Here is a 12,792-nt window from a genome sequence, read left to right as displayed (position 1 = left end):
GCAGCACATTTGGAATATTGTGTGCAGCTCTGGTCAGTGCACTATAGGAAGGACGTGGAAACTCTGGAAAGGGTTCAGAGGAGATTTACTCGGATATTGCCTGGTATGGAGGGAAGGTCTTATGAGGAAAGGCTGAGGAACTTGAGGCTGCTTTCATTAGAGAGAAGGAGGTTGAGAGGCGACTTAATTGAGACATAAAAGATAATCAGAGGGTTAGATAGGGTGGACAGTGAGAGCCTTTTCCCTTGAATGACGATGGCTAGCATGAGGGACATAGCTTTCAATTGAGGGGTGATAGGTATTGGACAGATGTCAGATGTAGTTTCTTTAGTGAGTAGTAGTAGGGGCGTGGAACACACTACCTTCAACAATAGTAGACTCATCACCTCGAACGGCATTTAAATGGTCATTGGATAGGCATATGGACGAGAATGGAATAGTGTAGGTTAGATGGGTTCCATGGTTCGGCGCAACAGAGGGTCGAAGGGCCTGTACTGTGCTATAATGTTCTATTTAAGTTTACTGGTGAAGCTGAATTAAACTGTATGGGGGGCATGCAGAAATGTTAAATAAATAATTTGACTGGGTTTATAGAGGGTTAACTTCTAAAAAGATTAAGTGGCAAAACAGGTACCTTTCTTAATAAATACTTTTTACCATATAAAGAACAAACATACATGAAAAAGTCAACTAAAAGACAATGGATAATTAAACAGCTTTCTACTCTTTTTAAGGTGCAGTCATTCAACTTTCCTTAGTGAGCAATGAGATCTAACCAAAAATTCTCACCTTAGCCTGAACGGAATCACAGTACTGGGTTGAGATCCAGAGTGTTCGTACAACTGTATACGCTGCTGTCCAGTAATGTAATTCTCCCAGCTGACCTGCAATGTGGTCACATGCTCAGACCCAATCCTGTCATCAGTCTCAAAAATGGCTTCATTCTCCACAGATTGGCTTGAACCTTCAACAATTGCCTGTAAGAATTTTCTTAACCTACTCAATACATTGAGCCGCCACTGCTGAGAAGTAACCCGACGGTTTGGATTGACAGATAACATCCAGCAAGATATTTTTCCTCCAGCTTTCAATTCCTTCGTCAATTTCTGATGAGAAATTAGCTCCAGAAAATTCTTCAGCAGGATGCTGCTATGGTCTGTAAGAAGTTCAGGGTAATGTTCCAACAAAACATCTAAGATCTTCAAGGCATCCTCTTGTATCCCTTCTACTATGTGAGTCATTGCACTAGAAAGGTGTGCACAAACCAAAGGATAAAAAGGGGCCATCTGCTCACCAGAGATTCGAGGAGCTAGAAAGTTTAAAAGTTGAACAGTTGCTGATCTCACGGTGGGGTCTTTGTCTGTGAACACAGCTGCTACATCACTGAGAATATTGGAGAGGTGAGATGTGATTACTGATGGATGTTGCGAAACAAGGTCTTTTAGACCAATCAGAGCACTCTGTTTAATGCCCGAACTATAATGGTGCAACTGTGTCAGCAGATCCTATTAAGAGAGAAAAGGAAAGTTAAATTAACATCTATACACTTTAATGGCAATGTGAACAAAACATTCTCACAAATGCTTCAAACTTTTCCAGAACATGGAGTAACAAATTTATTGAGAAATAATTCTATGAAATAAAGTAATGAAGTTGTAAATACAGCCTGAGCCTCACTGAATGGTGGAACAGAATACAGGAATTAAAGTCTACTTCTTGCGCAACATAAAAGATGGAACAGATAAAGTCAGACTGCTCAAAACACTTCTTAACAGAATTAAACTTTGGAGGCTGAACAGCAATGCAGAAGAGTAATAAAGATGAGATAATGGTGGAACAGGTAAAGGCTTCAGCACCAGATGGACTAAATCACGGAGGCAGGTGCAATTATGAAGATGGCCGGTCAGGGAAGATGCAGAGAAGGCAAATCCCTAGCGGGAAATCTAGAACAAGGTGGTACAGTTTAAAAATATGGAGTCTCCCAGTGAAGACATAGGAGGACGGTTTCTTTACCATTTGGGCAGAGAGTTCTACACTCCCACCACCGTGAGTGGAATGAGCGTTTCCTTGTTCTAATTTTAAGATTATGTCATCAGAGAATATAATTTCTTCTACCTAATCTGTAAATTCCTTTTTGTCATTTAAAAGGACAGGGGTGACAAATAGATGTGAACACCCACACCTCCACATTTCTTTAAGTCACACATCAAATTGACCTGGAGCGCTAAAATGATTACCTGACTACTACTGGGTCACAAACCTAGATGTTCCTCCGCAACAGCACAGTGCTGTACCTATATTACATGGAGAACAATGATTCAGATAACCAACATCTTGGTCCAAGAGGTAGCTTTAAGCAGTTTCTTGAATAACAAAAGCAAAAACAAAAAAGGTAGAGAATAATAATGAAGTAGGAAGGGGATTTCAGTGAGTAATGATTAGAGTGGTGCTGGAAAAGCACAGCAGTTCAGGCAGCACCGAGGAGCAGTAAAATCGACATTTCGGACAAAGGCCCTTCATCAGGAATACAGGCAGAGTGCCTGAAGGGTGGAGGTGGGAAAAAAGTAGCATAAAGTACAATAGGCGAGTGGGGGAAGGGATGAAGGTGATAGGTAAGGAGGGGTGGGGGGGGGTGGAGTGGATAAGTGGAAAGGAAGATAGCAGGTAAGACAAGTCATGGGGTCAGTGCTGAGCTGGAGGTTTGGAGCTGGGGTGAGGTGGGGGAAGGGGAAAATGAGGGAACAGGCAAAGTCCACATTGATGTCCTGGGGTTGAAGTGTTCCGAGGCAGAAGATAAGGCTTTCTTCCTCCAGGCATCGGGTGGTGAGGGAGCGCGGTAAAGGAGGCCCAGGACCTCCATGTACTCAGCTGAGTGGTGGTGGTGGTGGTGGTGGTGGGGAAACGGTCTTTGCAGAAGGCGGAAAGGGGTGCGGAAGGAAATATATGCCTGGAAGTGGGGTCTGTTTGGAGGTGGTGGAAATGTCAGCAGATGATTTGGTTTATGCGAAGGTTGTACTACTCTTGAATACAGTCCTCGTGTGTTCATTCAAACTTCGATACATCATTAATGCCTGCCAAACCAGAGTGTTCATTCTTTAAAAGGGCTAAGCTTTTAGGTAATTCCCGAAAATAGTAAAGATTTTGCAAACAACACGAATTAACACATTATTATCCTTCACTCAATAATTCAGAGGATAAAGTTTCCCTCAATGAGATACTCCAACACAGGGACTAGGCAATTACCTTGTGCTAATTTAGTCATGACAGCCAAGAGAATTTTTGGGGCAGATCAAGTGACTTGGTAGTCCGAGGGTAGAGACACAGAAGAGATTAATCAGGGTTTCTACCCAGGTTTATCCTGCTGGAAGCACTCACATAAAAACTGCATTTGAAAATAGGTATCACCTCTGTGCGTCGAATCATTCACTATCTTGGCAGCACACAAATTGGCACGGGTGATCACAAAATATAAATTTTCCTTCAAGAAAAAAAAAGGAAAATAAAACAGAACAGTGCAGTGCACTTATCCAGATTGGACTGTCAGATGAACCAAACCAGGGATAGAACACATACCTTTATATTAAGTTTACGGTGATTTGTTGGTAATGATGCATCACTCTTACGTTGCTGTGGAACATGTATGGCACGTGTTTTGAATTTGGTATTGGTTACATTGTCTGCTTTTGGTTTCCTTTTGCCAACTTTAAGTTTCACCTTTTGAAAGTCATCTTGACGCTTTCTCTTCTTTGTCATCTTGGTTTACCCTGCAAAGAACACTGATTATTAACTTGTCAAAACAAAATGGACCTCATATGGAAAATGCCTCAGGTTTTCCTCTAACTTTAAACAAAAAGAGCCACCCTGAGACACTTGTACACCTCCAAGTGGCCATCTACAAGAGACTGCACTAGATGTCGTTGATCAATTTGCTTTCAACTGACCAACGTAGGAAAATACAGAGAAGAAGTGTAATGAACTAAGAATAAGAAGTTCAAATTGGCAGTGATCAGATGGAAGGCAGAACCAATTCGAGGTCTATTACTCTGTTCACTATTTATGACATTATCAAGTTTTGTACAATCCATAAACTTCTAAATTGTACTGTCTAAATAATTCAGTCATTTGTAAGGAACAATCAATGGTCCTAAAAATTTAATCCTCGGAGGACCCCATTCAGATTATTAAAAAGTTATTTTTCTTTAACAAAGTGTCACTTGGCTAATGTGAAAGCTGTCCAGAAAAATTCTAAAGTCTGGAACAGCAAGAAAGCAACAAAATGTTTCTTGTGTTTTAGCAACTGAAGGGGCAGTTTCAGTTCAAATTTAAATCTCAAATATTCGTGGGAAACAAATGCTGAATATTTTAAAATATGTTCTCCAAATGAAATTTCCCGACTAAAACAGTTGGAATTACAGTGGCAACTTTGCCAGAAATCAACATTCTTTGAATTTGCAATATAAAGGAGGCCAATAAAGTTGTAACAATAATTAACAGAACTGAAAACAGCTTAGCCTTAAGTTCTAATATTCTCTAAAATCTTAACAAAACAAAACAAAAAACAATCAAACTCAAAATGCACTCTTCCTTTTGTGAAAACTCTATTAAAAACACAGCAGCAAGGATATTTTAATACAATACTCTCATCTGGCTAAAGCATGACCACTGAACCAACTATATGTTTTTTTTAAAAAAACAGGCATTGTTGAATTTCAAAGCTGAAAATGTGTTGCTGCTTAAAGCACAGCAGGTTAGGCAGCATCCAAGGAACAGGAAATTCAACGGTTTGGGCCAGAGCCCTTCATCAGGAATCAGGAGCTCAAGGCACTCAAATCAATTTGTTTTACGGTTACCAGTTTGATAAATTTTAAAAAAGGACATAATGTTATACAATTTCAATGTAAAATCAAAACCTGTCCCATTACATAGCCCACAAAACAGACTGAATTGAGATCCTGATTCAAACAAGGCAAAACAGTTACTTAAAAGGATTTTCTGAACCAGTACTTTCACAAACCAAAATACTTAAATATCAAACACTGACAGCATGGCACAATTTACATTGAAACTTCCTTTTTTAAACTTATGTATTAATACAACCTTAAATTTCAGCATTTTTTTGCCTCCTCTCATTGGAATTACACTTAGAAAAAGAGAAAGCCCTTGCAGTGGACCTCAGGGCACTGGAGTCCAAGCCATTCTCTTCCCCCAGAACAAAGACACGCAGAGCCTCAAATTTCACCACTCGTGAACTTTAACCCTTTTTACACTTTACTCCTCATGGCGACTCAAACCACAATTAAACAGAGAGGACTCGAATCTCAATTAGACCCAGGGGACTTGAACCTCAATTCAGTTCAGAGGAGTCAAACCTCTATTTGTCAGCACGCTTACGAAACGGTTTCTCTCCACTGAGCTGATTACTGTTCGAGGAGTCCATAGAAGAGAGAGCAACTGAACGAGAGGACCGTTTCCGACACACAGGAATATCGAGAGGGACCAAGGTTTAAATCTTATCTTGTGGGGCCAACCTCTCGAGATACCAGTGTTCCAGGTGATCACTAATATTGTCTGATTGTAATTATTTGTTTGGATCCTGCAAATATTGTCGTCCCGTTTCCCTATCCCATATGAGTCAAAGCAAACACTCAGAGGCACAGCATGGCTTTATTTACCTCCTTCATCTTTATTCCAGGCCCTGGAGGGAGAGAGAATGATTGCTCACATGCAGAGAGACATGAGTCATCAGTCTTCTCTCAAACAGCAGATTCTTAAGGAATTATATAGTCACTTACAGGGAGCAGCTTCCAAATATGACAACAGCTATACTGATTGGGTGACCGTTACAATCAGCGAGCATCCACAGTAAAGATTAAGCCATCTAGCATTATACAATGAATATTCTTAACCTTGTTAAAAATCACACCACCAGGTTATAGTCCAACAGGTTTAATTGGAAGTACACTAGCTTTCGGAGCGACGCTCCTTCATCAGGTGATAGTGGAGGGCTCAATCCTAACAGAATTTATAACAAAAATTTACAGTGTGATGTAACTGAAATTATACATTTGAAAAATTGATTGTCTGTTAAGCCTTTCATCTGTTAGAATACAATGGTAGTTTCACTTCTTTCATGTGTAAATCACAAAACCTTTTTTTAAAAAAAAAGTTGCATTCTCAGGTTAGCTGTTAACAATGGTGATAGCTAGACAATATGTTGTCAACGGATGAATGTAGGCAGAGCAGGCTCCAGAGTCATGAATGTAGGCAGAGCAGGCTCCAAAGGGCTGAATGGCCTTCTCCTGATCCCATTTTTATGTTTCTATGAAAATTATTATTCCCATCTGCTTTCCACTCTAGACATATGCCTACCACAAATCCACATGACATGAACAAAAGTCACATATCAAGCTATTTACAACAAGTTATTTAACTTTACTTGGAGCTATTACAAATAACAAAATTGAAACGAAATATAAATGGTTTGTTTTCATGCTGTACACCTCTATGACTCTACACATACTAAATAATTTTGACTGGGAGCATTTTGCTTGGAGTAAAAATTAAAGAAATAAAGCAAAGCTCACTTTTTGGGGCTCTCACAGAGAGATTTCCTACATCATACCCCAGAGACTGTGGGATATGTAGTAAAATCTCTGATCAGGCTGCTCCAGAGGTAAGTAATAAAATCTCTGACCAGGCTGATTTAAAAACATCAACCCCAGCATATGTTGCAGACTTGCATGAGGAAAACTGTAGTGAAAATTGTATAACAGTCGTACAGACAGATACAAAGTAAGTTTGATCAAAAACATGAACAAACTGTATCCTGACAAGATGTGTGCCAACACAACAATCGCGACATCATACTAAGTAAGTAATTGGGTCCCGGAGTTATGATTATCCAACATAAAATGCTCATACTTACGAATACAATCTCACACATTATTTTTAATTTTTAAAGACCTAATATGTGGGCGGCATGGTGGCACAGTGGTTAGCACTGCTGCCTCACACCGCCAGAGACCCGGGTTCAATTCCTGCCTCAGGCGACTGACTATGTGGAGTTTGCACGTTCTCCCCGTGTCTGCGTGGGTTTCCTCCGGGTGTTCCCTCCCACAGTCCAAACATGTGCTGGCCAGGTGAATTGGCCATGCTAAATTGCCTGTAGTGTTAGGTAAGGGGTAAATGTAGGGGTATGGGTGGGTTGCGCTTCGGCGGGTCGGTGTGGACTTGTTGGGCCGAAGGGCCTGTTTCCACCCTAAGTAATCTAATCTAAATATGTAAACATTTCTCATACTTATGAATGGCTGCTTTTCACTGTCCTGCATTGTGCTCTGATTGGCAATCAAATCAACTTGAGAGAGGACTCCAGAATGGCAGGGAATGCCTGTATTTCCTTCCAAACCACACCGCCCCCCCCCAACCCCCGCACTTTTTCATTCAAAAAGAGGAAATACAATACCTCTTCCAATACCACAGTACAATAGCCCAAACACTCCAAGATATAAGAATTTACATGTACTTTCTCCACCTTACTGCATAAGTGGGTTCTTCTACAATGGGAAGATCTCCACAGTTTGTTTCCTGTGTGATTCTTGAACATCACTTCTACCCATTAACAACCTCTGGTTATTCCACAAAGTGAGTCACAGACCTGGTCATGTTGCCAGGGTTGGAGGGTTTGAGTGATAGGGAAAGGCTGAACAGGCTGGGGTCATTTTCCCTAGAAAGTCAGAGGTTCATAAAGTCATGACAGGCATGACTAGGATAAATAAACAGGATCTTTTCCCATAAGTGGGTGAGTCCAAAACTAGAGGGCACAGGCTTAAGCTGAGAGGGACAAGATTTAGAAGGGCCCTAAGGGGTAACTTTTTCACAGAGAGGATGGTGCATGTACAGAATCAGGAACTGGTGGAGGCTAGTACAATTACGATATTTAAAAAGCACCTGCATGGGTCTATGAATAGGAATGGTTGAGAGGGATATGGGCCAAATGCTGGAAAATGGGACTAGATTTATTTAGGATAACTATTTGGCATGGATCAACTGGACTGAAGGGTCTGTTTCCATGCAAAGTATCTCTATGATTCGATGCGGGTTTTCCCCTTTCCTTTTTTTTGCTGCTCTTCATCTGTACTAGATTTCAGTCCTGGGGAGCTACCACGCACCAGAAATCTGGACTGACTTGTTTCTCCAAATTCCATCGGATATGATTATTTCTGTTGGTTGGTTTTCAGATGTTCAGAAAACCAACGCTGAGCTATACCAAAGTTCTGAAATATACTACATCCATTCATGAGGTTCTCAATAACCCATGAATCACTAGAGAAAAACAATCATACCCTTTTGCATATTATCCTAAGGTGCAATATCAGTGTGACACACTAACCTGATCAGATTACAAGTTTACACATACATTAGAAATAAGTATCAGTTTCACAAATATTTAAAAAATGGAAAATACTGTGGATGCTGGAAATCTGAAATAAAAATAAGGCTCTGAATTAACTCAGCAGATATGGTAACATCCGCAGAAGAAATAAAGTTGATGTTTCAAGTCTGGCATAACTTATTCGGAACAGACTCAAAACGTTAACTCTGCTTCTCTCTGCACCGATGCTGCCTGACCTGATGGGAGTTTCTCCAGCAATTTCTCTTTTAAATCAGTTCCACAAAATCTGTTGCAAATCCTAATTTATACTTCATGTTTTGCCCAAAAACTACTTTGGTTTTACTGATCGGACGTCCACAAACTTTACACGTATGGAGAAAGAAAAGAAATCGCACAATGTTTCGAAAATATTTTGCTGGCAGAGGTGTGCTCACTCAAAATAATTGTGTGGTGGTGGGGGGGATGCCAATGATGCTACATCCACTTGTGAAGTTCTTATCAAACCATGGATCACAAGGGCAAAACAATATTTCAAACAATTCATCAACTGATGCAAGATCAAGAACCTGAAATGTTAACTCTTATCTCTCTGCAGACCTGCCACACGATGGTTAGCATTTGCTGATGGTTCCATTACTTTTGGACAAAAACAGGGGACCAGTAGAAAGAGAATCAATATTCCCCCGTCCCCACAGCCAGCAAGGGGCCCCCACAGCCCACAGCCAGCAAGGGGCCCCCACAGCCAGCAAGGGGCCCCCACAGCCCACAGCCAGCAAGGGGCCCACTCAGGCCGCGCCAACGTAATACAACATGCGGTGAGGCGTCTCAGCAGCAGCACCATCACCACGGGGCAGGAAAAAGAGAGCGGGGCAGGAAAAAGAGAGCGGGACGGCCTCCGGTTTCAGTTGTTCGGACACAATCCCAATGCCAGACACCCACCACCCCAATCCCCCCCGCCCCGCCATATCCATTACCCATCCCCCACATCCTTTACCTGCTACACCGCCTTCTCGCCGCTTTCACCAACCGCCAGAAACACAAGGGGTCCTTCCCCGGGCTCCTCCTCCTCCACCAACACGCATCATAGGTGGCCGCTTTGTTCCTGTGTTTCTAACGACGGTGCTGGCTGTCCCTGCGGTGTGCTTTCTCTCCTCCTGTCATAATCCATCAAGCTCCTTCCCGCTGCATCGGTCTATGCAGCCGTTCGCCGTTGGTTTCAGGAGGTCGGCAAGTCGGTGAGAGGGCGGCCGAGGTCCTAAGACACGGGCCTCTGGGAAATGTAGTCTTGGGCATGCGGGACAAGCTCCTGACAATGATGTAAAAAAACAATCACACACCAGGTTGTAGTCTAACAAGTTTACTTGGAAGTACAAGCTTTCAGAGTGTGTGTGTGTGTGTGTGTGCATGAGTGTAACAGAATATATGCCTGTGACATGAACCCACACTACAGGTGACCTCACCACACTATACACCCGCACATTTACACACACACACTCACGGCATACCCTCCGTCTCACACGTGCACAAACTATTAAGCATGCACATCTCCCTCTCCCTCACACACACAAGTTTATGGGTGAATTTGCATTTGTAGATTTGCAGTTGCAGATACATTTTATTTTGTTCAAAAATGTACAATCTGTAGGCAGTCATTCAATGTGACATTTTATAAATTCCTACTTTGGAAATAGAACCAGTGTGACTAAAGGTTGAGATACAGACAGACTTTAAATTTCATTCATTTAATGCATTGTCTGAGTGGGGATGTCACCTTTTTTTAAATATACTGATAAAATCTTAAGTTATCTCAGGGCTGTGACTTGAAAGAAAATCTGGGATTTACATATTAATCAATCGAAACTTGCATCCCCATTCCAAGTGATTAAAGACTTAACAGTAATCTACATTTGTTTAGTACATCGCATCAGTTGTATGACACTTTGATCTTTCATTCTAAATTCTGTGTCCTCTGATCCTGCCTTACTAGCGACATGATGAGGAGCAGTGGTTTGAAAGCTTGCACTTTCGAATAAATCTGTTGGACAATAACCTAACATTGTGAGATTTTTAATTTTGTCCACCCCAGTCCAACACCAGCACTTCCACATCTTGGCAATGAAAACAGAAATAAAACAAAAACAGAAATTGCTAGAGAAACTCAGAAACACTAGCAGCATCTATGGAGAGAAAACAGAATTGACATTTTGACCGAAATGACCCCTTCACAACTAGAAGCAGGACAACTAGGAAGAGATGGTATTTCTGCTGATGGGGGGGGGGGGGGGGGGGGGGTAGGAGGAGAGAAATAAGCAGACAGTGAGAGAGAAAAAACATAGGCAGACAAAGGATTATTGATACTAGGCCAGGGAAGGAGTAGGAGAAAGTGAGGACTGCAGATGCTGGAGATCAGAGTCGAGAGTGTGGAGCTGGAAAAAAAACACAGGAGGTCAGGCAGCATCCGAGGAGCAGGAGAATCAGTGTTTCGGGCAGAAGCTCTTCAGCAGGAAACTGCCGCCAGCGTAACTTCAACCGCCTCAACCAGTCCTCCCCTCTCACCCATTCCAACCTCCCAACAGGCAGTCCTCCACTCCAATCTCACCATCAAACCCGCAGACAAGGGAGGGGGGGGGGGGGGGTGGCAGTAGTAGTTTGGCACACCGACCTCCACACCACTGAAGCCAGGTGCCAACTCACAGTCACATCCTCCTACTGACCCCTCAACCACAACCTCACCTCCCATCACCAAACCATCATCTCCCAGACCATCCACAAACTCATCACCTCTGGGGATCTCCCATCTAAAGATTTTCCTGATGAAGGGCTTATGCCTGAAACGTCGATTCTCCTGCTCCTCAGATGCTGCCTGACCTGTTGTGCTTTTCCAGTACAACACTCAGGGAAGAAGTAGCTAGATGATGATAATGGGAAGTCTGAGTAATTGAAAATGGATTGGCTTTTATTTTGCCATTTTGAGACAACACCTGGGGTTGCGGGGTAGGTAATAAACCATACATTGCCTTGAGCTTTGCTGGAGCAGGTCTGAGATAGACATGTGTTTTCCTCTATATTAGAGACACAAATTGCAGACTGGGTGATTGCAGAACACTCATGCCAGCCATTTCAATGTACACCACCATGTTCCCATGTCAACCTTCCTGTCTCAGGCCTGCTACAGTGCTCTAACCAAGCTCATCATAAACAGAGATACACCACATCCTCTACTTAGGCACCTCATGGCCTTTAGGACTCAACACTGAATTTAACAATTTCAGAGCATGAACACTTATTCCTCATCTATTACCTTCTCCCACAATCCCAGGTCCTGTCATAAAATAGCCTTCTTCAATACAACCACCCATTTTCAACTGCTTAATCTACATTATTTCCTAGCCTACTATGAACAAACACTTTGTCTGCCTATCTTTTCTTCTCTCTCTGGATTCCCTCTCCAAAAATCCTTTGCTCCTTCTGCTCTCTGGTCATCAGTATATCACCTTTTTGGTGCTGCCTCTAGTTCTGAAAAAGGGTAACAGGACTGGAAACATTAACAATGAAAAAAAAGAGAATGCTGGCAACTGTCAGCAACTCAGACAGCCTCTGAATTAAACATTTAACCCAACTATTAGAAGTGTAATAGTTTCAAGGAGGTAAAATAGGGCAAAGGTGGATAATGGAAACAAGAAAATCTGTTAAAGGCTGGAAGGCAGGAGAGAGTAGATGACAAGCTAAGGCCAAAGCAAAGTGATGCTGTAACAAGAGGAGGCATGAATGGCAAAGTGCTGAACAGACACTATCCAAAAACAAGAGAAAAACAGGACGAAAACAGTGTGAATGATTTGAGTCCAACATGACTCTTTGAACCTTCAGATCCAAAACGAGGGAAGACAGACCAAATACCCCAAGGCAAAAGGAGTGCTAATGGTAGCTGAAAAGAGATATAGATGAAGAAATTAGATCAGTTCTGCTGACAGCAAACCCAGACAAATGTTCATTGGGTACCCATTCTTTTTGAATACACTGTATAGGTATTCAAAATTTTCCTCTGCTTTTCATGGTTCCTCTGCCCTGCAGTGTGTGGTGGCTCATTGAAATAATGTTCTAATGCAGCTCAGTTTGTGGGTGTTGGGATGATTGCTTCTGTAGTTCAATATTTGATCCGTATGGGTTGTTTTCCTGAAGACGCTGGTTTGAAGTTCCCCATGGGCTGTTCGCTCTATTGCGACATCTAGGAATGACAGTTTGTTGTTGTTTTCCTCCTCTTTAGTGAATTGTATGCCAGTAAGGATATTATTGATGGTCTTGAAGGTTTCCTATAGTTTATTTTGTTTCGCGATGACAAAGGTGTCATCCACGTAGCAGACCCAAAGTTTGGGTTGGATGGTTGGCTGAGCTGTTTGTTC

General features: G+C 42.1%; 1 protein-coding gene across 2 annotated transcripts in view; it reads right to left on the bottom strand.

Annotated features, from left to right (window-relative positions):
• Positions 1-9,445, bottom strand: part of tex10 (testis expressed 10) — a 92,838-nt gene extending 83,393 nt beyond the window's left edge. For both annotated transcript variants that reach the window (XM_060825475.1, XM_060825476.1), the window contains exons 1-3: positions 9,387-9,445; positions 3,574-3,764; positions 790-1,505 (exon numbers count right to left, since the gene is read on the bottom strand). In XM_060825475.1, coding sequence (XP_060681458.1) covers positions 790-1,505; positions 3,574-3,753 — 896 coding nt within the window. In that variant the 5' untranslated portion in view covers positions 3,754-3,764; positions 9,387-9,445. The remainder of the gene's footprint in view (positions 1-789; positions 1,506-3,573; positions 3,765-9,386) is intronic.
• Between the last annotated feature and the right edge of the window lie 3,347 nt (positions 9,446-12,792).

This window comes from Hemiscyllium ocellatum, chromosome 5, assembly GCF_020745735.1.
Source record: "Hemiscyllium ocellatum isolate sHemOce1 chromosome 5, sHemOce1.pat.X.cur, whole genome shotgun sequence".
NCBI classification, from domain to species: Eukaryota; Metazoa; Chordata; class Chondrichthyes; order Orectolobiformes; family Hemiscylliidae; genus Hemiscyllium; species Hemiscyllium ocellatum.
The sequence above is the reverse complement of the archived record's forward strand: the minus strand, read 5'-3'. Positions and strand labels throughout refer to the sequence as shown.